Source organism: Pseudopodoces humilis, chromosome 10 (genome assembly GCF_049639895.1).
Source record: "Pseudopodoces humilis isolate 2021_Gansu_Grassland_sample_001 chromosome 10, ASM4963989v1, whole genome shotgun sequence".
Classification (NCBI taxonomy): Eukaryota; Metazoa; Chordata; class Aves; order Passeriformes; family Paridae; genus Pseudopodoces; species Pseudopodoces humilis.
Genome location: NC_142209.1, coordinates 29,617,363 through 29,642,983, shown reverse-complemented (window position 1 = coordinate 29,642,983; position 25,621 = coordinate 29,617,363). Strand labels below are relative to the sequence as shown.

The 25,621-nt window shown below is 44.8% G+C and overlaps 1 protein-coding gene across 14 annotated transcripts in view; it reads left to right on the top strand.

The window, feature by feature from the left end:
- Positions 1-25,621, top strand: part of DOCK7 (dedicator of cytokinesis 7) — a 91,952-nt gene that overhangs the window by 6,637 nt on the left and 59,694 nt on the right. For all 14 annotated transcript variants that reach the window (XR_015773354.1, XM_014250743.2, XM_014250742.2 and 11 more), the window contains exons 2-12: positions 1,968-2,073; positions 15,087-15,262; positions 15,372-15,440; positions 17,818-17,947; positions 18,054-18,266; positions 18,654-18,739; positions 20,621-20,687; positions 21,893-22,042; positions 22,765-22,845; positions 23,904-24,069; positions 24,703-24,845. Coding sequence is in view for 13 of the 14 variants with exons in the window: in XM_014250743.2 (XP_014106218.1) it covers positions 1,968-2,073; positions 15,087-15,262; positions 15,372-15,440; positions 17,818-17,947; positions 18,054-18,266; positions 18,654-18,739; positions 20,621-20,687; positions 21,893-22,042; positions 22,765-22,845; positions 23,904-24,069; positions 24,703-24,845 (1,387 nt within the window). In the remaining variant the exon portion in view is untranslated. The remainder of the gene's footprint in view (positions 1-1,967; positions 2,074-15,086; positions 15,263-15,371; positions 15,441-17,817; positions 17,948-18,053; positions 18,267-18,653; positions 18,740-20,620; positions 20,688-21,892; positions 22,043-22,764; positions 22,846-23,903; positions 24,070-24,702; positions 24,846-25,621) is intronic.

Below are 25,621 nucleotides of genomic sequence, written 5' to 3'. Positions count from 1 at the left end.
TTCCTGCATTGTGCTGGGCTCTTGAGCTTTCATGCCAGGGCTCTCTCTGTGCCTCATCAGGAGTGACACAAAACACACTGAGTGAGAGCCTGGTTTGAAGCAGAGCCCGTCTGCATCCTGGGGATGAGCTTTTCCATCCTCAGCCACAGCTCCATGGTGTGTTTTCCATGCCAAGCAGCCATTTTAATCCATTCCAAATTTCCCAGCAAAAGCCAGCAGCACGCGTGGTTTGCTGTCGCGTGTGAATGTGCGTGCACACGTGGTGGGAGCAGGGACGTGGCTTCTCCTGGATGTTCCCTGTCCCCAGCAGGACAGAAGCCACCCTCCAGAAGTGAAAACATCAGCTCCTGTGGATAAAGGCAAACATGAAGGAAATTACTTCTTGCAGCCAGAATACATAAAACTTTATTTTTTTTCCCTCCTGCAGTCTACTTTTTCAAAAAGACAAAATAATGCTTCCTCTAGCTAATCTTACATCCATCCTCTGGCCTGAGGAAACATCTGCTCTCCATGGTAGCCTCAATTGTCCCAGCCAGTTCCCTCTTAGTTTCCTTCTCTTCCACTGACAGCAGTTGCCTCCAGCTGCCTTCATTCCTCCCACCAGCAATCCCAAAGCCAGGATTTGGGATTCAGGAGCCCATCCTGACGTCCAGGTTTAGCTCAGGACAGGTTTAACCATCTCCTTGACAGGATTTTAGCAGCTTTGTGTGCTGTGCTGATAAACAGCACAGTCCCCCTGCTGAGATGAGGAGTCTCTTAGCCATGAGGATGCTCAAAGATCACTGACACAGCAGAAAAAAAATCATCCCTGTTCTTGCAGCCTCTTCATCTGCCTTATGGGCTGGTTAGTGTCTCCTTGGAGCTGGGAATTTGCTCTGGGAGCCAGAGCTGCCAGCAGTGCTGTGATGTGGTGGATGGCACTTGGGGTGGGTTTGTCCCTAATAAATTGGGTGTTGACTCCTGGAGAGGAGCGTTTGTGTTGGTGAGATGCTGTAGGCCAGGGGTACTCAGCAGCTTTTCAGCTACACAACTTTTTTTGGGGAAGAAATCTGGGTTTTGGTTTGCTTTTGGAACAAGACCATTTCCACACATTTCAGAGGCTTGGCTATCCCTGCTGAGAGGAGCTGCAGCTTCCTGCTGGGATACAGGATGGAGAGCTGGGGATGGCTGTGGTAGGGCTGGACCTGTGGCTCTTTGTTTAGACAGCCCCTGGCCATCAGCATTTCCCTCTCTGTTGTGCTCTTCCTTCCCCCTCCAGGTGGCTTTACCTGCCTGTTGTGTTTTCAGCCTTACCAGAGACAATGTGGCTCTTTAGCCAAAATTAAAAACTGTGGAGGGTCACAGCTTTCACCCTCCAGGCATGGAGGGGCTGCTCTGTGCTTTCCATGCCTGGTGAGAAAATTACCCAGTGTTGGAATTCCTCTGTGGCAGAGACACAGGGCTCTGTGCCAGTGTTTCCTCTGCTTGTCACCTTTACCTTTCCTACATGGGAAGGGAAGCACCTTTTTGTTCTGACCCAGTCATTTGTTTCCTGGTCCTTTGTCTGGCTGTGACTGCAAACCCCAAAAATAGGCCGAGGGATGAAACTGCAGAGTACAGAAGCAGCTGTGTGACCAGGAACTGCTGAAGGGAGAGGAGAACTCTGGAGAAGAGCTTTCCTTGGAAGAGCCTGCTGGGAACAAGTTAATTTGTGCTCAGGGTCACGTGCATTTTATTGCCACAGATGTGCACAGAAGAGCAGTTCACAAAAAGGGAAGAAAAAAACCCCTCTAATTGCTGTTAAAAATACGTATCTGCAGCCTTGTGAGAGCTTTGTGATTCCTGGGAATTTATTATGCAGGATCTGTTCCCGGCGGGCAGTGACACCCTGGTGGCAGCGAGCAGTGCCTGGTTTCATTCCAGCAGCACAGGCAGGTGTGTGTGATCCATCCCCTCTCAGAGATAACCCTGTCCCTGTGTTGTTGCAGGACCGTGGCAGCCGAGGTCAGGAAGCAGATCTCGGGGCAGTATGGAGGCTCCCCACAGCTCCTCAAGAACCTCAACATCGGAGGCAGCGTCTCTCATCACACCTCTGTAAGTCATGCCTGCAGCAGGGCTTGCTCAGGCTGCTGTCCATACTCATTTTACCATTTGGGAGGAGTGCTGACAGGTTGCTGATGTAAGCGGCTCTGATAACACCAAGGACAACATTCCATGCAAAAGCCACTAATTTTGGGGATTTCTGTGTTGCAAATCAGTTGGTGTTGCTGGGAATGCTGTTTCTGCAGAATCTTTGTAGGATAAGGAGCTTTCTTGAACAGATATTAGTTGTTTTAATCCAGCCTGGATTGGGGATTAAATTCTGTGTTTTTGTGGTTCTCTGCATGGAGAGCTCTTTGCAAGATCCTGCACTTCAGGTTGCTGTTTTCCTGTCCTTGTCGCTCTGGAGAGCAGGACCACAGCAACTCATCTACTCTTCTGAAGTATTTGAAATATTATTGTGCAAGTTGAGTGTGGCTATTCCTCAGGAATGTATATTTACTTACAAGTTTACAGCCCACTTTGAAGAGCTGCATTGTCACAGTCACCCTTTCTGAAGTCAGACTTTCTTGCATGGCCTACCAGGAACCTTCCAGATTTATTGTGGTAAACATTTTAAGAGTGCAGCAAACTTTTTCAGGCTGGAAATATTTGATTTGGGGTCTCACTTCAGGTCATGGCGGTTCTTTTTGCTGCAGTCAACTTGGAAAACAAATATTAGAGCATCTTGTTTTCTTCAGAAAGGGGTGGTTAGGTCAGGCAGGGCTGGAAATGTGCCCTGAATTTGATAGTCTGTGCAAGTGGTGTGAGTTTACAAGAGTTCTTCTCTTTGGAGTGGGGTCCTGTAGTGTTTCCTTGGTTCCTTGTGGGAATGAGTTCATGGGAATTCCCTCTGCTTCATGTCCAATGTAACCTGTTAAAGCTGCCTCCTGTGGAGCACAAAGGTGTCCTGGGAGCTGAGTGTCACCTCAAAAGGGATCTCCAGGCTGATCTCTAGCTCAGGGCAGTGACTTCACTGCAGCACTTCATCTCTGAGGAGATCTGGCTGTGCCAGAGGCGCTGGGGATGGAGGAGGGCTGGAATTCCTGTCATTTCCTGGGAGCACAGGGACAGCAGAAGGCTGCTCTGTCATCTGGTGCCCAGCGTGGTGGGCACTGAGCAGGGAGCAGGGTTAATGAGAGAAGAAGGGTTAATGAGAGAAGGGTTAATGAGAGAAGGGTTAATGAGTTCTGCTGCCCAGACTAATGCCTTATCTCAGTGGCTCTGCTGGGCTGTGCAGTGATAATGCAAAGCCCTGACTTGGCAGTTCTGGATGGTCCTTTGCATAATCCAGCATTAGAATAGGGAGGGTCCCCTGCTATTAGCTGGTGTGTGGAGCACTCAGGGTCATTGACTCCACTTCCCTGCAGCACTGGACAGCTGAGGAATGCACTCCCATTGGATATCCATGTGCCTCCCTTGTCTCACCTGTGGGTTCATCTTGGAATTGCCTTTCTGCTCTCATAAATTGAAGTGTCTTCTGTGAACCTCTCCAGGCTCACCCAGCCATATTTTTGGTCAGTTTTTCCTTGTATCACCTCCTTTCACTCTGAATTGTCTCTTCTACTTTTTCCTCCTATTCCTGAGCTTTTTCCATTCTGCCACCAGCCAAGTGTTCAAGCTCAAAGCTTTGGTCCTGTTGATCTTCACATGTAATTTTTGATACAGGATCAGACTTGTTGGTCATGGTATTATCAGTAGCTCTCATTATCCTGTTGCCCTTGTGTTTGCTAGTAAATATATGCAAGAATCTATAAAAATGCTGGAAAAGGTCATGCCAGCTGGAAGCAGGCTCTGAGCTTTTCCTATCAAACTGCATTGTGTGATGGCTGCTGTGATAAGCTCCCAGTTTGTCACATGAAATTGGGTGCTGAGCAGAGATGCTCTGCAGAAGCCTGATTAACATGGGGTGATGGTTTGTAGGAGATAGACTTTTCCTACAGACTATTTAGTGAAGTCATGAGTCTGTATCCTCAGGCTGTGTAATACGACAGAGGTTCTCTTGTCTGAATTTTGGGTTAATTTCTCTCCCCGAGGCATCCGTCAGGATCTGCTGTGCCTGCCTGGCCTGCTTTGATAATCAGCATTATGCAGAGGGGAAGCATCATTGTGTGAAGCTGTGTTTGCTCTGGAAAAGTTCAGTTTTGTGTAGCCACACTGGTTTAAAAGCCTAAAGTAGGGCATGTAGTGTGGGAGTGAAGAGGAAATTCCTGCTAAAATGTTGTGTATTTGAGTTTCAGTATCTCCACGATGGCAGCTGGTTGGGACTGGGGGGCTCCAGCCTGCCAGAGTTCGAGAATTATTTGGCTGATGCTGTCAGGCACAGGGTGGAATTGTTGGGGCTGTCCTGTGCAGGGCCAGGAGCTGGACTGGATAATATCCAGCTCAGGATATTCCCTGGTTCTGTGACTCCAGTGGTTGTGCAGATGTGCTCTCTCATCTTGCTCGCTGTGGTGAGAATTCTGGTCCAGGAAAGGTCAACACCGATTCTCTGATGGCTGCCAACAGCAGCTGCTTATGATAGTTTGTCTGAGAGTCTTATCAGTCCAAAGGAGATATTTTTATGGAGAAATAAGAGTTTTTGTGAATGAAGAGCCTTCAGCACCATGCTTGCTTGGGCCTTTCGTTTCCTGTCAGCTGAAGCCAGTGCAGGGATGTTCCCCACACCACAGACTTGCCCGTGGTTGAACCTGGGATAAATGCAAAAACCTGTCAGCTGAATTGTAGCAAGTCTCTTCCCTTTTGCCTCACAAACAGCAGACAAAATGCTGCCAGAACTGTTTCTAATTTGGTATCTGGTAGAGCTGGGGGGAAGACACTGCTTTCAAATGAGTTTATTATTGTCAGCCTCCACCCTTCTGCCACTTTTAGGAGCAGCTGATTTAATTGCACATTCCTCAAACCCCAGACACAGGTCCAAGGCCCTCAGAGGCTTTTCCTGTGTAACCCAATGTGCCAGGCTGGGACTCCTGGCAGGATGCAGTCCCTGCAGCTCTGAGCTTTTTATTTTTGCAACCCACAACAGAAGGCACTGACAGTTTGTTATTGGGAAATAGGAGCTGTGAGCTCTGAGAGTTCCATGGAGGAGGGATTTTTTTGGTGAAGTTATTTTTGCGAGTCTCTCCAAGCCCACTGGTGAATGGAGTGTGCATTTGCACCTTGCTGGCTGTGCTCTGCGTTGGAATCCACGGGCTGTGCTCACCTTGGCTGCCTCCAGAGGTTGAGCCTTCCCTGCTGGGAGCTGCTGCTTCTCACCACCAACCCCAGTGGGTGAAAGCAGAGAGCCTGCACTTCCTCTGGGAGAATTCCCCAGCATTTTGCAGGATGGGGAATTTGCTGTTTGTTTGATGAACCAGACTGCCATTATAATCCCTCCTGACTAACCACTTTCTTTTCCTCCCAAATTTGTTTTTAATGTGGGGCAGCTCCTTGTGCTCAGTTAACTCTGTCTGTTGAAAGCAGATAAAGACTTAAAAAATCTTGAACTTTTTTTTTTTTCACTTTTGAGTGCCAAGGATAATAATTGAAATGTTTTTTGGTTGTTGTCTAAAACTCAACTGATTTTTTTTTTTCCCCAAGAAAGAGTTCTCTTAATTTTAAAAAATCTTTTCAGGTCTCCATTTCTATTTCTTTACCTCTTTAGAGGTATATTTTAATGGTTGGATATAGCACTTAGTGCAGTGGTCTGGTTGACAAGATGGTGTTCAGTCAAAGTTTGGGCATGGATGATCTTGGAGGACTTTGCCAACCTTAATGATTCTGTGATTTTGTTAGAAGGGCAGCTTTTTACTGCAAATAAGCAGAGTGGATGTACATTCAGTTGTTTTATAGACAAATCACAGCTTTTTCCAAGGGATTGGGGGTAATATTTCCTGCCTTTTGATGTATGCTACAGCAGAGATGATTGTTAGTATGTAAATGTTACAAGAGATACTAATTAGCCTGGGAATAAAGGGGTCTGGATTCTTGGATGTGATGTGATCTGACCACGTCTGCTCTCAGCACTTCATTTTCTCCTGTAAAATGAAGGTGCTGACATTTACATATCTTTGTAAAGCAATGCTGGCTTCATGGGCATTATCTGGGCTAATTGAAGCTTTGTCTTGGATTTATTGGATGTCAGACTTCGGCCATGTATTCAAAGATAACATCTAATTATTCAATTAGAGAATATAGGTTCCTTTGTATATTTCCATTGTTTATTTTAATGTAATTTAAGAGAAGAAGAAAAGGTGATTTGTGCAAATGAATGGGAAGCACAGCAAAGGAAAACATGACAGTGTCCTGTGTGGCACTGAAAAGGGCGTTTTGGAGTGTTCAGAGCCAAGTAATTTTATCACCAAGAATTAAAAAGGAGAATGAGCCAAGTCTTTATGCTGTCTCAGGGCTGATGAAGGCTGAATGGTGCCTCCCATTATTTGTATTTCCTGGAGGTTTTGCCCTGCCTGGCTGAGTGGTCTGTCCTCATCAGGCAGGGGAGGATGGGAGAGGCATCCACATCCTCTGCCCTGTTAACTCTGCTCTGGTGCAGGCACTTTCTGTAGGACATTAAAACTGGCTGAAGTCAGCAGTGAGCGCTGTGGCCGAGGCCAGGGGTGTTTTCTCTGTTCAGGTGGGGCTGGTGTCCACTGGGAGTCTCTGCAGTAACTTAAACAGTTCACCTGTTAGCAGAGATAAATACTCTTAATGAAATGTTATTATACCAAGTAATTGTTAATAAACAGGCTGGGAGAGCTGGGGGTGCTCACCTGGAGAGGAGAAGCTCCAGGAAGAGCTCAGAGCCCCTTGCAGGGCCTGAAGGGGCTCCAGGAGAGCTGAAGAGGGACTGGGGACAAGGGATGGAGGGACAGGACACAGGGAATGGCTCCCAGTGCCAGAGGTTAGATGTTAGGAGAATTTCTTTGCTCAGAGGATGATGAGGCCCTGGCACAGGCTGCCCCCCATCCCTGGCAGTGTCCAGAGCAGCCCGGGCAGCTCTGTGTGACTGTGCCGTGACGCTGCTGGCTCCGCGCGTGTCCGTGGTGCATCCGTCCACACCTGGGAGAAATGTCCCCTGGGAACTGAGAGGTGCCTGTGCTGAGTATTTCCCACTCAGGAGAGCATTGTCCATGCTTGGCAGGGCTCAGGGCCACCAGGGCTCAGGGCCACCAGGGTTTGCCTGTGTGAGCCCCAGGGGTCTGGAGGGGTCAGGCTCTACTGACCTGATGTAACATTTCTGCCAAAAGTGGGAAATCTGTGATTTTTCTGCAGTATCTGCTCAAACTGTTTGTTTTTTAATTTCTCTGTTGCTGTCTCAGTTTCTGCTTTCAGTTTTGTCACAGTTTATCAGAGGGAAACTCTTCGAGATGAGTCTCAGCACTTCCATTTTCTGTATCAAAGTCTTTGTGTTCTCCAAATACTCTTGGTGAAATTACACAATCCTTAGTCATCAAAGATCTTGTCTTCTTACCCATCCTTGGAGGCATAACTCGTGTCTTTCTAGGGTTGCTAAGAAATAGCTTTAGTATTCCCAGATAACTAATTAATCTCTGATTAATATTAATATTTCTATGCCCAAATGGCTTCCTACATTAGCAACCAGTTATCACAGCAAATAACCTGGCAGTATTTGTACATAAAGCATCTCACTGGTTTTGGGACTGGCTGTTCCTTGTTACATGCAGGATCCTTTTTTAGGTAGGTATATTTGTAATTATTTCACAGAATCCCAGGCTGGTTTGGGTTGGAAGGACCTTGAAGCTCATCCTGTTCCAGCCCCTGCCAGGGGCAGGGACACCTTCCACTGTGCCAGGGTGCTCCAAGCCCTGTCCAACCTTGGACACTTCCAGGGATGGGGAATCCATTTCCTTTCATTAGAGGATTTTTCTAGCTTAGGCATTGTGATAGAATTTGCCACACACTGCAGATCTCACAGAATTCAGATCTTAAAATTGAATGTTTTCAGATTGCAAAAATGGAGGCTTCAGACAGAGAATGCTTACAACCATTTTTGGGGCACACTTGCAATTTGGAAATAAAGGACTTTGATCAGCTGCTCTCTATGATAATGACATCTCACAGAACATCATGCAAAAGAAGGAATGAGAGGCAGAGCAGAGCAGGAGATAGGGAACTGCATTCCAGAGGCAGTGGGGAGGTAATGACTGCACTGAGGGCTGGGGAGGTGTCATCCTTGGTGAGGCTTGGGAGCTGCCTGTGGTTGATGGAAAGCAGAGATTGCCTAGGAATCTCCTTGGTTCATTTGAATATTTCCATGTATTATAAATGCAGCCAAAAAATGAAATGCAGGAGTTCTCTGGGCTCACCAGGAATCAGGAGTATGGGTTTTCTGAAATGCAGGGATGGCAGCAGACAAATATGCAAGTCTTTGAATTTGGATCCATTTGGATTATTTTTGGAGCGCTTAGTTGAAAGAAAATGTCATTTTTGCAAGTAAAACATGTTTTTTCATTACTTGAGTGTTGTCAGTGGTTAATATTACACTGCTCATGTTTCAAAACCTCTTAGAGTGACTTGCCTGTAGTTCACACTTAAAAGTAAATCTAATGCCTCTGTTCAGCAAGCTTATTTCTTTAAACTGTTACCTTCTTTAACCTGCCTGCAAATTGTAATTTAATTTTTTTTAGCATATTACGTTCTCAGATTTATTCTGACTCCTTCCAGTACATCAGAGATACTGGTATCTGGATTTTGCCACAGCAAGCACAGGCCATCTGCATTCCTGAGTGCTCAGCAAGGGAAGTGCCTGTTTGCCCTGGAGACCCAGAGATAGCTGAGAGAAGGCTGGGGCTCAGCTTTGAAATGTTAATTTGCTGCTTCTGTCCTTCCAAGATTTTGCCCAGGGAAGGCAGTGGGTGGGAAGTTGGTATTAATTTAGAATTTGGAGCTTTGGCACAATCTGTTGCAGTTTTAGCATGTTACAAATGGCTTAATATTTAAGGAGGTATTGAAGTTAAGATGGAACTTTGTCCCGGTTTCAAAATTGGCAAGAAATATCACCCTGATTTTGAATAAGTGCTCTAGCTGCCAAGTAAAAATAGCAGTCAGGATCCTCCCTAGGATGAGGAGCTCTCTGCAAGCTTAATTTTTCCAAGGTCCCTTATCACAGGGAGTTTTACTCCCACACAGGGGGCAGGAGGGACAACCTTCTACACTTTGCCATTGTCATTTTTACAGAGCCCTCAATTGTATTGTGATCCTCACAGGGGCTGGGACACTGCCCTTGAGCTACAAGGGAAATTGGGCTTGGATTGGGCCACAGCAGCTTGGGTTCAAATCCTTGTTGTGCCAGATGCATCCTGCCAAGCTGTCATGTCACAACCTCTCAGTGCTGTTGGGGCTCCCTGTGAGATTGGGCATCCTGGGAGGGCAGAGGTGAGGGAGGGAGAAGGAAATGGGAGGGAATGTTGTTTTCCATGGCTGTGCTGTCATACACAAGCTGGAAAAGTTTGCAGAATGATAGCAGTGATTTGAGTGCGTCACTCCAGTGTGTCCCAGGAGACTCCTCGTGGGCGCAGATATCCCCTGAGCCCAGCTGTTGGTTTAGGGAAGGGATGGGCTGAAGTCCTCCAGGCAAACCTGGGAATGCCTGTGGAGTCAGGGCACTGTGCTTCAGTCAGTCCCTGTGAGATGGAGTAGTAATGATCCCTTTTTCTGCCCTAGTTGTTACTGAGCTGCTGTGCAGTGCCCAGGAGAGCAGATCTTGAGTCTTCAGATCCCTGCACAGGTGCAGGTCTTGTACAAGCCTGACCTCTGCTTTATACCTTTTGTTTCTTTGTGTGAGCTGTGCAGGTGGTGTCCTGGGTGTAGCTTTCCCTGCTCGTTATCCCTTTGTTCCCTTTGTTATCCCTTTGGGATGCTTGGCTGAAGTGAATGAAGGTTTGTGTTACCTTCCATGGAGTGATGCCACATCCCCTCACTGAGGCTCCTGCAGATTTGTGCAGGTGCTTTTGTAAGTGATGATGATGATCCAGGTAGCTGCTCAAAAGGAGGAAATAAATAGGAGAGAGACATGTGCACTAAAACTCCACAAAAATACAATGTTTGCTGTCTGGAGAAGGGCAAAGTCGATAGGGAACGCAGTTTTATTTTCCAGCTTTTAAGGGGATGTAACAGTGAAGAATAACACAACCTTAAAGAAGAAAGCTTGAGTGTCCCCACTGCAGGAGAGCTGTAAACCTTTGAAATAAGGGTTTGTCCTGCAAGTGCTGAGAGCCTGAGCTGCAGCAATGCAGGTGCACCTCTGGAAACTGCCTTTAAATGGGTTAGAGAAGCCAAATCAGAAAGGCTGCTGTCTGAATTAACTGGTTGAACGTGGCTGTGGTCAGGTTAAGGACATGCAGAATTGTTATTTCCAAGTGAAGGGTTTGATTGGGGTAAATCTGAGAGAGGGAGTTCTGTTTGATTTCTTCTGTACTTTCATTTTATCAGTACTGTGATAAACACAGTGTTTATGCTGGCAGGGAGCAGGTTATGCTCCTCTTACTCATCCTGAGCTGCCCTTTCTCCCCACATTGTCCTCCTGTAGATTTTAATAGCACCAGAACAGTGCTTGCCAAGAGTGAGGTGGCAGTGCCTGATCCTGGGATGAAGACTGAGTGAAAACCCTGTTAGGGAATTGTCCAAAATCAAAGAGTGTTTTTTAAAAGAGCAGCAATTCTGGGAGCAGCTTTCCTTTGCATATTTTTAGCATGTATTTGCTATTAATTCACATTATTCTATGGTCCTGGTGGGGAAGATGCTCAGGGCTCTTGCAGACTTTGGTTTCTGGAGGGTCTTAATAAACTCAACAGAAATGGACCTCCTGGCAAGGATTTCTTGCAGTAACACTCCAAAATTCCCCATTAGGTTTATTAGGGGAGATCACATTGAGACCTTTCAGTGCTTAAAGGGGACTTAGAAAAAACAAGGAGAGTGACTTTTTACACAGGCAAACAGTGCTAGGGAGAATGGCTTCAGACTAAAAGAGGAGAAATTCAGATTAGATATTAAGAAATTCCCCCCTGTGAGTGTGCTGAGGCCCTGGCACAGGGTGTCCAGAGAAGCTGTGGCTGCCCCTGGATCCCTGGAAGTGCCCAGGGCCAGGCTGGATGGGGCTTGGAGCAGCCTGGGACAGTGGAAAGTGTCAGAATTGAAACAGGATGAGCTTTAAGGTCCTTTCCTGCAAAACCACTCTGGGATTCTGTGATTAGCCAGTTAGTAGGTGTTCTGCATGTTTGCAGATACTTAGCTGGATTGTCCTTCTGCCTTTGGAAGTCCAGTGAAGAACTGGCTGTGTTTTATGGAGGAGACACCTACTGTTGCTTCCCCAGAGCTGCCAGGAGGAATGAGAAGGCTTTTCCTGGGAGCAGGATGAATATTGCCCTGAAGTCTGCAGCCTGCCAGCGAGCAGGGCTGTGGGAGAGCACAGCTTTATCCTCCTCAGCTGTTCCCCCTTCCTGCTGCAGCAGATTTCAAACCTTTTCATGCACAGCTGACGGGACTGGGAATTGTTTGGTAGCTGAGATCATCAGTACCACAGTGTCACAATCCTGCAGGCCAGGGGAATCAGCTGGTGGGTGCCTCATGTTTTTCCTGGTGCCACAGGAGGTCAGCTGGGCTGGAGGTGAGATGACAGAGCAGGTTCTGCTCCTCCAGCAGCACTGAGGTTGATTGGGATGATGAGATTGGGATGATGGGGTTGGGTAACCTGGTCTTTATCCAAGCTCGTCCAGCTCCTCCAGTGTGCACGCTTCACCTGATGGCTTTGTGTGGCAATTTCAGGTGACTGGTGATTAGCCCAAGTAACACAGGAATAGCTTTTGGTATTTTGTGTGTCCTTGTCCCCATCCACACCTTTGGAGCGATTCTGGAGCACGAGGCAGGACAGGGGAAAGGTTAAACCATTGACGGCAAGAGCCTTGAGAGGAGCTCTTGCATTTCTGTTCACACATGGGGACATCTTTTAGGTTCATTTTCTTTCTGGTGCATTTATTCATCCTTCTTTCCTCCTCCTCCTCCTCTTTCATCACTTCTTCCCCCACAAATATCTGAAGCCTAAAATAACGTTCTTGCCTTTTATCTGCCAATAGTCTGACACCAAGTAGTTCCTCTCCATACCCATGAATTTATGTTTGGCCTGTTTACTCAGGTGCTAGACAGTATTTCTGGCTGCACAGATGGTGAGTCTGACACAGGCCTCTGGGTTTGACTTTTATGTTTGTTTACATCTTCATGGTACAAGAGTTACCCGAAGAGACAAACTGGAAAATTGTGAAGTGCAACCTTGGGCCTAATCCTGAAATGTGTGAAGGGCTTGGAAACCCCTGGAACGCACAGAGAGCCCCTGGGCACTGCCTGCCTTTCTGCATTGGTGATTTTTAACTGGCATGGCCACTTCATTCATCTCAATGCTCCTGTTGGACAAGGGGAATTTGAGATGTGAAATGCCAGGGGTGAGGGGACGTGGTGTGTTTTGGGCTGTGACGGTCTCACACCCTCAGTCCTGCATGTCCCCGTGAGCTCTGCATTAATACAGAGGTTTTTCCTCATCTTTTTTGCAATTCTGTTTATCAGGATGAGTGGAAATGTTGGAAGGGATGAGGGACAGGTTCCTGTGTGTTAGAGAATCACAGGTAAATGAGTTTGTGCAAACTAAAACACAACACTTGCCATAGGCAGTTCACTTTTGGAAGATCCCTCAGCTTTGGACCTTCCAGGTCAGAAAGAGGAATAAAAAAGTAAGTCTTAAAATGTTAGGGCTTAAAAATAGGGTCAGCTAAACAGCTTTAAATCATCCTGTGAGACTTTCTTACCCTTCTGGGAGGTGCTGTCAGGGTCCAGCAAAGAGCAGCATCGCTGCATGGATGGGGCTCTGCACTGGCCATGGGAGGATGGGAGGGGATGCTTTTCCCAGCACCTCTGGACACCCCCTTGCTTCTTGAGCTTTTTTGCCCAGTGATTTTATTGCTTTCATCTTTTGCAAGGAGTCTCCGTTGCTGGGTGCTTCCTCCTCTTTGCTTCTGAGGTTTGTCAGTGGAAGGGACGATTTGGTGCAGAGCAGCGCTGGAAGTTTGCAGCACTTGGAAGCAAACAGGCACTTGTAGCAATTCCTTAAGGAAAAGCTGTCACCTCTCAGTGACATTTGTCAGGGATCTCGTGCCAAATGGGGCTGGTCTGCCCGTTTGTAAAGAGCAGGGTGAGGTGGTGACATCTCAGCTGAGATGTGGGAAGGAGCAGTGACAAATTCTGCTTGCAGTGATGAAAACAGTGGGAAGTGTCTGGTTTGTCTTTTCAAAAGTTCTCCAAAATCACGTACTTTGAGTCCATTTCAAGAGTTCAGGATTTTCAGAGTCAGATTTCTGATTCAAGAGTTCAGGATTAGAAGGGGGGAAAAGGTTATGGGGTTAAAGAGATGATCATCATCTTCTTGTGAAAGGTGTCCCTGCCCATGGCAGAGGTTTGGAACGAGTTGGGCTTTAGGTCCTTTCCAACCCTTCTATGATTCTTTTGCTATTTCTTTACACAGAAATGAATTTGTTTATTTTACTTAAATTGCAGAATCAAATACTACATTTCTAGTAGTATTCTAGACAGCCATCACATATTTTTTTTGGTGAACCAGATTCTTATCTGGCAAAAAGTCATCTGGTCCAGGTCCCCTGATTTCCTTGGAGTCACGTTGGTTTCCTGCTGAAGGATTTGCCTTCTAAGAAAATTGCAGTATTCATTGAGGTTGGTTGTGGCTGGGAGATTCTTTCAGTATCTCTGTGTTATCAGAGTCTTTTTCCCTGAATAAAAAGCTGATTAATTTCAGAACTTGTTGGCAATAGTTTAAAAACTGGAATTTGGCATTTGTATAGCAGCATTTTCGAGAAGCAAATTTAAAACTAAAGTGCTGAGTGTTCTTTTTAAAGTCATCTCCAGCACAAGCTGCAGGATAGTTCCTTGTCCCACAGAAATCATCTGGATGTCAGAGAAGGGGAAGTTAATAGAGAAAACTGCTGAATTTGGATGTGTTTTTGTGACTCTTGTTAAAACACTCAGCCTCACTGGCATGTGCCAGGGAATTGTAGGAAATCTGTCAGTTGCTGTAGAGACAGCTTCCTCAAAACTTGTTTTTAGTGTTTCATTTTCTTAATGTCTATGTTTATGTATAGCCTCATAGCATAATGATCTCATATCAGAATATTTATATGTATTTATGTAATGGAATATGTAAAAATACAAGTTATGCAATGTGAGTATGTATCCAGTTTATGCAAATTTTCTTCTAATGTATCTAAAAAAAGCTCAGGATGGTGAGATCAGCACTGCCAGTGCAATCTACTGTTTTCCTGCACGTTTTCAGTCATTCCTTGTGCTTCAGGTAAAGGCTTTGTGCCCAGTAAAGATGATTTTTAAGCATCCCTTTTATTGAGGGCAGTGTCCCTTCCTGGCATGGGCAGAGTCATTGTGGCACTAAAGGCTCTAATATCAGGGAGAAGTTAAACTTGTACCTGTGGTAGGTGAACATTGTGTTTTGTGTTCACCAGAGAGGCGATTTAATTCAAAATAATGTTAGTCCTCAGAGCTGTGTGGCTTCCTGAGTTCCTGGTAAATCAGGCCTTGCTCTGGGTTCTGGCTGAGGGCTGTGCCTGAGGGAGGGAGGGTTCCTGCATCTTGGAGCAGGATCAAGGTTCCCTTTGTGATCAGAGCCTGGTAAAAACAAATCCAGGCTCGGATACGTGGGAAATAAAGTACGAAATTTCCTTTTGTTGTATATTTTGAAAATAGATGTAGCCTTTCCTGGCTGTAGTTGTATTTTTTAGGTGATGATGGTACACACCAGAGGAATATGCAGAGGAACATCAGATAAAAGATAAGACATGAGAAAGCTCTGCTGTGTGTTAGCTGAGGTTAACACCACTGAGGTTGATCACCTGATATTGCATCAAATCCCTCAACAAGGCAGAAGAACTGGTTTAAAAGAGAGCAGAAAACACACCTGTGATGTTTCTTTATTTGCTCACCTCGGTTTAAGGCCCCTGTGGTGGTTTGTGTGTTCCCAGGTGCCTCTCACAGAAGCTGTGGACCCTGTGGACCTGGAGGATTATCTCATCACCCACCCTCTGGCCGTGGAGTCGGGGCCCCTGCGGGACCTGCTGGAGTTTCCCCCCGATGACATCGAGGTGGTTTACACCCCCCGCGAGTGCCGGACGCTCGTGTCGGCCGTGCCCGAGGAGAGGTAGGACAGGAGGTGACGTGGTGATGCTCCAGGGAATTCATATTTAATTTTGAGAAATTTAAGAAATCATCATAATCTCTGTGATCTCTGTTTTTTATTCTTTCAACAGCGAGATGGACCCCCACGTGAGGGACTGTGTCAGGAGTTACACGGAGGACTGGGCGATCGTGAACAGAAAGTGAGTTTCCCTCTGATGTTTGTCACTTCAAGTTCATACTTAAATTTTGGCCAGTTGCTGTAAGGAGGCTCAAAAATGTTGTCCTGGCTGCTGATTCCATGTCCTCTAGCTTCTAGTTGCCCGGTTCAGCTGAACTGATGCTTTGTGTTTGGAAAATTGGATCTTGGACGTCAAAACCCCTTGGGGCATTTTGGAAAATCTAGGCCATTTAAATCCACAGTTGCTCCTTTACCATGGTAGAGCAATTAGGGGATGTGGACAAGTAAAATTACTTCCAGCATTTGTTTCTTTCTTTGTTCCATCTGGTTTTAGTTCTTTTTAGAAACAAGTTGCATTAATTTTGCAGTGAAGTACGATTTACGTGCAGTCACGACCATCCAATAGACAAGGTGCCCCCTGCTGCTTCCATTGGTTCCCAGAGAGACTTGGGGAAAGTACATCATTCAAACAAATAATTGTTAATATTTGAACCATCACAACATTTACCTAATGAGTTAACAGTTCAGAGGATGGGCATGCATTGATTATTCCATGCAAATTAGCAGGAAGGGTTCTGAGAGGCTTTAGTTGGAGCACACGGGCTCTCTCGGATGATTGGAAGTCTGATGACTTCAAGAGCTGCTGTCAAGGAGTAAGTGATCCATGTGATGTGCATCACCTACAAATGACTCGGCTGCAGCTCCAGCTGTGCCCTTGTGGCAGTTGCTACAATTCACTGGTTTAATGTTGTCCTGAGAGCCACTTCAGGGGATGCTCAGGATATGTTTGGCACTGCTAACGTGACCTAATAAAAAAGTGTTTTGTAATCTCATACCAAAAAAAAAGCAAAACAAACCAACAACCCAGCCAGAAAGGAACCCAAGAGAGGGAGGGAGATGTTTTATTAACTCCCAGTCTTGGCAGCAGAGTCTTGGATACACCACAGACCTGGGCAGTGTGACCCAGCCAGCTACCCACTCTTGGCTTCTCAGTGACTTTTGTTGGTACCTGGAATTCCTGGCTGTGATTCCTGCTCTGATGAGGTTTATTTGGTGGGTTTTGTCCTCTGAGAGTCACAGCATTTCCTGCTTGGATAAAACCATAGCAGTGCACTGTGTAGAAATTGAAGAGTTACTGCTGGAGCAGGGGAAGAACCCAAAAGCTCAGCTGGGAAGGACTGAATTGTTTTTCAGTAAGGATGTCAACAGTTTCCTCTTAATCCATCCCATTGAATGGTTCCAAGTCCTCTGGCTAGCTCCAGGGGCACCAACCCCAGCTGTTGGAAGAACTGCTGAATTGACAATCCCTTTACTTCCCCACCCCAGGGGAAATAATCTTTATGTCCGTTTCTCCCTCCAGTTTTTAGTAACCAAAATGTTTTTGAGGCAAAGAAATCCACCCATTCAGTAATTCCTTTAATGATATTGGAAAAGGTAAGTTCACTGGCCTGAAAAAAACCCACTAGCATATTCTGATTTCAAGCTTAATTTCTGAAGTCAGGTGTGAATTAGAGATCCTTTGTTGGTGGAGCTGTGAGGATTATACAAATCCTATTGTTCAGCTCTCAGGAATTACAACCTAGCAAAGAAAATGCATTCCTCCTTTTTTCTATTCCCTTCCTTTATTCACTGCTAGCCTACCCATGGTTTTCCCATGTCTGGAGCATCCCTCTGTGGTAACTTTAGTACCAGGGCATGGTAAGAACAATTAATTCCAGATGTGATCCCAGGAACTGACTTGGAGTGAGTATTGCAGGGAGACCATGGCTCTACCCATGTGTGTGTGTATAAATACAGACATGGTGCCATTTGGCACCCAAAAATTTGTTAGTGAGAGATCTGCTCCTGTCAGCACAGCAGGCAGACTGTTCACTTGCAGGAGCTCTTACACTCCGGAAAGCTTCAAGGGACCCACTTTCCTTACAAAGATGCTGTGTGAACACACTTGTTTTAGTCAGGGTTGGAAAGTTGTTCTCCAGAGGTGCTCAGGATTTTCCTGAGTTGCTGTTTTGGTTTTCCAGTTAATCATTTTATCTGCTCCAAGTCAGTTCCTGCTCCAGCAGAACCACTGGCCTTCAGCCCTCGTGTTCCCGGCCTGTTTTTAGCTTGGCATCACAATGGCACATTTTACAATTACTTTAATTGGCCCTTGATAATCCTCCTTTTGACATCACCCAGAGTGGCTTTATAGATGAACAGAGTCACATTGTAGTGTTGGAATAGTGGCTGTTGGATGATGCCCCAGCTCCAGTGGAGCTGACTGGAAATGGTGTTTGCAGGGAGCAGCTCCTGCCTCGGGAGCACCCACGCTGACAATGCTGGGTTTGTTCCGGGATGCTGCTTCTGGGGTCGGGGTCAAAAGGGCTGCTAAGAACGTGTTTGAAATCCTCTCTTTGCAGATACCACAAGCTGGGAACTGGGTTCAATCCCAACACCCTGGACAAACAGAAGGAGAGGCAAAAAGGGCTCCCCAAACAGATCTTTGAGTCTGACGAAGCTCCGGATGGCAACAGCTACCAGGATGAACAAGTAATGTGCCTTTAAAACCTCGCTACATAAAACCTAATTTACAGTCCTGCTTTAAAAGTGCAGTCCTTTTCCCATTATAAGTTGCTTTTAATTTGTTGGCTCTCAGGATGACCTTAAGCGACGCTCAATGTCGATCGACGACACTCCCCGGGGCAGCTGGGCCTGCAGCATCTTCGACCTGAAGAACTCCCTGCCTGATGCCCTTCTCCCAAACCTGCTGGACAGAACCCCAAACGAGGAGATTGACCACCACAACGAGGACCAGAGGAAGTCCAGTAGGCATAAGGAGCTTTTTGCACTACACCCAGCACCAGATGAGGTATTTTTACATGCATGTGGGTGAGACTAAAAAAGTGAAGGGTGTAAGGAATGTGAAAGCTGTCAGTCTGCCACAAATTTAAAAGATTTGAGATCACCTGTGTTTTAACATGCATGAGAACTGCAGCTATTTAGTGTTTTTCAGCATATTGTCTTGCCCATAGATATTACTTTCTGAAGATTGGGTTTCCCTTCTGGTTATGCAATCCCCAGTAATGTAGAAACATTTAAGGGATTTAATTTAGCATATTTATAGCTGCTGATGAATGCACCATGCTGGGAAGCCTTGGATGAAATTGGTGCTGTGTCTTAGAATAAAAAAGTGATGATGTGTTTGCCTCCTGATTCTGCTGGTGGTTTGTACAGGGGTTGTGTCTCTTAATTCCAGGAGGAGCCCATAGAGAGACTCAGTGTCCCTGAAGTACCCAAAGAACACTTTGGCCAAAGACTCCTGGTGAAGTGTTTGTCCCTGAAGTAAGTACCACTCCAACAGAGAGCTGCACTGCAGAAATCCAGAAATTTAAATCTGCTGCTGTATCCATGTGCATCTGGAATAACTCCACTGCTTTGTTTATTACCCTGGAAGGGTCATTGCATTATTTGGTCATAGGCTTCCAGGTTAAATTTGTAAAGCTTGAGTTACACAGCTGTATCTTCAAGACTTCCTGCAGATGGATGAGACAGGAAATATCCACCTCCCTGCCTTTTTCTCCCTGTTGCTTTCCAGCTCTGCCTGTTCCATGTTCATGTGACATGAGGCTTCACCACGCTCCTCCAGGGCTCTGAAATTGGCAACTCACTGGTGTTCCCCTCCCTAAGAAGGAAATTTGAGATTAAATTTAAAGATTAGAAATGCTGGAGCCTTAAAAACATAAAGACAACCAAAGATTTGCCAAACTTTAGGCTCAACAACCTTGACTGTGTCCCTTTAAGAGTGAAGACTTTATATACTTAGTAAGCATTAACTGGAGGAATAGAAACCTGTTAAACAAGTTTAATGAAGTGGAGCTCCTGAATATAGGGTTACCTGCAGCTGGTTCATTGCCTATAACTCTTCTCTAATAACACAAGGTAAAATTTTACTGTTATTCCCTTGGAGAAATAAAGTACAAAACTGATTTTCCACACTGCTGTATTCATCTTCTGTGTCCTCAGTTAGGTCAACCCTTCTTATTAGAGAGCTCCAGTTGCTGCTCATAACTGAGATATATGTGTGGGACATTTCTCCTGCTCGTAGAGTACTCCAGGACCTAATATAGCCGTAGAGATGAACTGATTTTGCAGCCTTTTATGAACTGGAACAACATAATATGCAGTAGCAGTGCAGCTTTCCCTCCAAAGGAGGGTGTCTTTAGCATAAATAAGTTAGATGCTGGAAATTAATGTTTTCTGCTCTTTAAGCATCTCTTGCTGACTGCAAATCTGTAGCAGATCTGCCCAGCTACATGTTTGCTTGTGTACTCGGGGATGTAATCCAAGATTGTGCCATCTCAGTGGCACAAAACAAGGACATTGTCCCCAGGGAGAAGGCTCAGATGACCTAAGCAGGGTCATTTCCAGGTTAATCTCAGCTTTGTTGCAAAACTGGAGAAAACACCTGTTTGGTGGTGTTGTCCCTGTTGGAAGAAGGAGTTCCAGGCTGGAGCTGAGAGCTCTCTACAAGGGCTGGATGTGGAGGGGATCCCAGTGTGGATGGGGCATGAATTCTGTGGGGAGGCTGTACAGACAAGAAATGGCATTTCAGCCCCTGCTCACTGTGCAGCAGAGACAGGTTTTGAATGGTTTTAAATTCCTTTATCTCCCCAGGTGTTCTGACAGTAAGTTCAGCTCTGTTTGGTGGGTCAGTGTTCTTGTTGGGAGTTGGAATTTGCATAAACACTGGGTAACAGTCACTGTGAAAAGCTGGCACCTTGCTAAGGGAGTGTTTGGTATTTTCTGATAACAGTTGGCTGTTGAAAATTGCCAAAATTGGTGTCCCTGAGTGTCCAGTAGTGCTGAGAGGAGCACTTGGCCATTTAGCCACAGGAAAGTGTCTTCTCCAGGGAATCAGGGGAGCTGAGAGCTCCAGTTACCCCAATTAACAGTTCCTCTCCCTTTGAGGAAGCTTTTGGGCTGCTTTGCTTGGCTTTCAGCGAGTTAAAATGGACCTTCTAAAAGCCAGGGAGCACATGGTCGTGGTGGCAGAAACCAGGGCAGGAATGGGGTGGAAATTGGGAAAGAAGATCCCTTTGGAGCAGGAGCAGCCCTTGGGCTGGCTCATCTGTTCCTGACATCTCAGTCCCCATCACCCAGGGAGGTTTGGGATTCCTTCTGACAAAATGCAAGTCAACTGATTTTGTGTTTCTTTCTTTCAAGATTTGAAATAGAAATTGAGCCCATTTTTGCAAGTTTGGCTTTGTATGATGTTAAAGAAAAGAAGAAGGTAGGTTTTTAATTGCTTGAGTGTGACATTTCCACTGAAATTTAAACACAAAAATGGAGGAATTAATTCTGGTGGCAAAGCTTTAAGAGGACAGTGACATAGAGGTTGGAAGAACGATGAAGGCATTTCATGAACCGTCTTGTGTGTTCTCCTTGGTAAAGCAGTTGAGGTATAACCACTTTTCTAAAAATATAATTTAATATGTGAGTGCCTGAAATCTGAATATATATATATATATATATGTATATATAGTCCAATTTGGGCTTTCAAAAGTCTCTTCCCCAGAGAGAACTTAGGTAGCTGAAACCTTTTATTTAGATTAGGTTTTTATGACTTTCTTAATCTCTTTTTGGTGATTCAGCATGGCATAGGTCCAAGCAACACTTCAGTAATGCATGAGAAAGTCACACATGCTAAAATTGCTAAAATCAAAACAAAACTGAGTAATCTTTTCAAGATCTAAGTTATAGGAAATGCAAAATACATTTATCCGCCTATTTATGTTCTGTATTTAATATTTAAAGAGTCTCTTAGTTTTCCTTATTCAAGATATTAGCAGTAGTGGAGAGAAAAATGTTAAAAATATGCATTTTGACATTTATCTCTTTAAGACTTGAATTTAATGCATTGAGATTTAAGTTATGTAGATGAGAGTATGTGGAATATTATGTGAACTTTGTTTAATATTTAAATCACATTTCATAAGCCAGTTTTATCATCTCATTACTCCTTTTTTTTTTTGGCTTTAACGTAATAAGTTCTTTAGTGACCTCTGCTGTTGGTAACCTGCTCACATCTTTTTTGGCTCTCAAGCTTTGCAGTCAAGGATTTGGTGTTTCAGGGTAGAAAGCTCAGTGTCTGTCTTTCAAGGGGTATTTTTCCTTTTTTCTGTTTCTGTTCTGATATTTTTATCTTTTCAGTTCAGCTAACAGTGGTAATTTCTAATCCTGTGATGGAGTTACATGCCTTAAAGGGGTTGGAGGAAATTTTATGGCTAGTTTGTGGTGTTTCCTCCATTTTGTTTCTCACTGTCCTGCCTTGATTTCTTAATCAAAAAGGCTTTTTATTTTCCTTTTTAAACATGGTTTGAAATGAAGAGCACTTGACATGTATTTTAAAACAATTTTAAATTGTTCATGAAGAATTTACAAAAATAAAATATATATATATAACTAATGCTTGAAACTATCCAATTTTTTCCTTAGATTTCAGAGAATTTCTACTTTGATTTAAACTCTGAGCAAATGAAGGGAATGCTTCGGCCTCATGTCCCCCCTGCTGCTATTTCCACCCTGGCCAGATCTGCCATCTTTTCTATCACCTACCCATCCCAAGATGTCTTTCTAGTAATAAAGGTAAGAAATACCAGAGAAATTGAAATTATTGTAGTCTCCTGGTTTTTATTTAAGATAAAATAATAATTCTGTTTCCGAAAGTGTGTACAGTGCTGCTTTATTTCAAGTATTCTCCCATAAGTTCCTTTGTAACAACTGGATCAGTGCACTGAAACTGGAAAGAGCACAAAGGTTTGCTTGATGGTATGGATTAGTTTTCTGGGGCTTGACCTTTCTTTTCATATAAAACATGTGCTGACTCCTTAAAATGACAGATAAATACCAGTAATTTCAAAATATCTATTGATCTGCATCTCATTTCAAAAGGGATACATGCCCCATAGTCAGATTTTCAGATGTATGTATGGGCTGAAATTGCTAAGAGAGTGAGATCCAGAACTGAAATAAAATGCAGCATTGGTCACTCCTGGGATAAAGTGCACAAAGATAAAAAGTTATTCTCTGTTCTTTCCTTTGATTCAATGGGTGCACAAATGTTGCTCGTTCAGTTGGGTGTTTGAGTCAAGATTTTTGGCTGGACTCTGGATAAGAATCCTCCTGTGGCCAAAAGGGGAGTTCAGGACATATTTTCAGTTCACAGGCAGTGTGAAAGTTCTGCAGGAAATGCCAGGACTCACAAGGCTTCAGCTCTTGTGAAACAATTATTTGCTTCCTTATGCTTGTTCAATTTATTAATCCTTGCTGGATATGTGTCCTTATAATGGTTCATTTTCCCTTCTCAGCTGGAAAAAGTTTTACAGCAGGGAGATATTGGGGAGTGTGCAGAGCCTTATATGATCTTTAAAGAATCTGATGCAGCAAAGGTAAGAATTTTTTGGGTGTTTTGATAAAAAAATTCAACGTATTTGCTTTTACCTTGGATGGTTGATACTGTTCCTGTCTTTAAAGGGATCAGTTTTTAATTAAGAATCTAATCCCATTCTAAAGGCCAAAAAAGAACCAAAGACCTTTGAGTCTTGATGCCTTACTGGGGGGGAGTAGTTAAAGGTCAGCAGTTTTTGTGGCTGTCAGGGGAGATTTGTGGTTCCCATCAAACTCAGTCATCTGTGATTCCCTATCCCAAAGGATCAGCTGGGTCAAGGGAAGGCAACCTTTGATGGGAATTTGCAGTAAAAATTTCCACTTTTCCACTGCTTTTGCAGCTTTAACCCCATCACTTCTGCCTGGTTCTAAAAGAATCTCAAAAATTTTTTTTCTGCCTGGTTCCTAATTTTGTGTGCAGTTGGGTTGAGCCTGGTGGAGATCAAAGGGTAATAATGAGGGTGAAGGGCAAAGCAGAGGTTCCAGCCCTTCCTGTGATCCCAGCCTCTCCATTAAGTCTTTTTCAAAAACTTGGATGCTTTGTTAATTTTAATCAACCTCTTAATAAAATATTTCCTCCTTGAAGCTCTAAAGATTGCTCTTTAATATGCAGAGCTATGGAAAAATCCTCATTTATTCCCTTTTTTTCCTTGACAGAATGAGTGTGATACTAATTTGGGGAATGGTTTGAGTTTCCCACACAGCTCCAGAGGATCTGAGCACCTGCTGCATAAAGTCACGTTAGGAGAGGCCCTTCCAGACTTCACGGGGGAAACTTCAGATTTTCTTGAAGGAGGAGTGGGCAGATGAGCTCACTGGGGTTTGACAGGCTGTTCAGGAGGGTGAAGAACATAAAAGACTGTCTGTCCTCTGGTGGCCTCTTTTGGGAAGCAGAAGTTGCATTTTCCCAACACTTGGTGATCCTCCTCTGGAAGCTGCTATTGAAACACAACCACTGGGAGTTAGAAAAGACCCCATCACTCCTCACTGATTTTGCTAAATAAACCTCTGATCCTGTCCCTCTCCTTTTAACCTCTTGCAATGAATATTTTCTTCACAGAACAAGGAGAAGCTGGAAAAACTGAAAGGCCAGGCAGAACAATTTTGCCAAAGACTCGGGAAGTACCGGATGCCTTTTGCCTGGACAGCCATTCACCTCATGAACATTGTGAGCAGTGCTGGCAGCTTGGAAAGAGATTCCACAGAAGTTGAAGTTGGCACAGGAGGTACGGGACTTGGTGTCTGCAGGAGGGAATGTGGGCAAATCCAGAGGTTTTGGTTCATATCCTGTAGCTGCTGTTGCTCCTTTTATGGCTTTCCTCCCCCTGCCCTGATGGTCTGGGGTCATGGCTGAACTAAAACAGAAAAGTCCATGATAACAAATGGATTTATCTTTCAAGGATTTTACAAGCAAACCATCTGTTATATTATTTAAAACCAGGCTTGTGAGACTGAGGGAGCATTACAGGCTGATGAACATTTTCCAAAGGAGTGGATTAATCTTTGTGAGCCACATAGCTCATCCGAAACTGCTCTTCAGCATCCCCAAAACTGCCAACTTCATCATCTTTCAGAGCAAGGGAAATACATAAATCTCAGCATGATAAAGACTTTTATAACAGCAGGAAGGCACTGGGGTGAGGTGGCTGGGAGGGGAGCAGGATTCAGCTGTGCTCCACAGCCTCCTGATGCCTCCAGAGCGGGATTGCCTGAGCGTAACCACCTCTTCTGTCACCTCATGGCATCGTTCCCTCTCCTCCTGTGAAAACAGTCCTGCTTGGAACAAAAGTAATCTCTTGGACTGTAATTTTTCTGCTTTATTTCCTAATTCCTTTTCTTTTCACCGCTGTATTTTGCAGAACGTAAAGGGTCGTGGTCGGAGAGGCGGAATTCCAGCATCGTGGGGCGGCGTTCCTTGGAGAGGACCACGAGTGGGGACGAGGCTTGCAACCTGAGCAGCTTCAGACCAGCCACCCTGACAGTGACCAACTTCTTCAAACAGGTATGGCATGAAAATGTCTCACTAAGGAGTTACTTGTTGGCCAGAAGGACTGGATCATGTGAGGTCACCGAGTGATTAATTTGTGATGCGCTTGATTTCTGTTCCCCAGTTGCAGGGAATCTTTGAACAGCATTCAGTGGGTTTGTTCTGTATATCTCAATTATCAGGGGATAACAGAATGGTTTGGGCTGGAAGGGAGCTTAGAGGCCATCCAGTGCCACCCCTGCCGTGGCAGGGACACCTTCCTCTAGCCCAGGTTGATCCAAGCTCACCTTGGGCACTTCCAGGTATCCAGGGGCAGCCACAGCTTCTCTGGAAATTCTATTCCAGGGCCTCCCCACCCTCCCAAGGAACAATTTCTCTCTAATATCTAACCTAAACCTACTACCTAATGTATTAATTCTGGTAGTAGTGAATTCAATTCCTCAGAGGGATTTAAGGTTGGCATCCTGGACACATCCAGGGATCCCTGAGGAAAACAAAGCATTCTGTTTCTGATGCTGCTCTGCTGAGTGGCAGCTCCTCTTAGCCAGAGCTTGGGATTTTCCTGAGGAGTGGAAAACATGAATAAAGGGAGGAAATTTTTTTAGTTAAGCTTAGCAAAAAGTAAAGAGCTGAAAATTTTCTTTAAGATTTGCTTAATGTCACTTCTAGTTGAGGAAAAACTGGTCTCTAAGTTAGTAATAATTTATAAAAGCATGTATTTATTTACTTTGTTGAGGTTATTTTTACTTTGAAGCAGCTCATTTTATTTAATTTGTCCTTTAAATACTGCC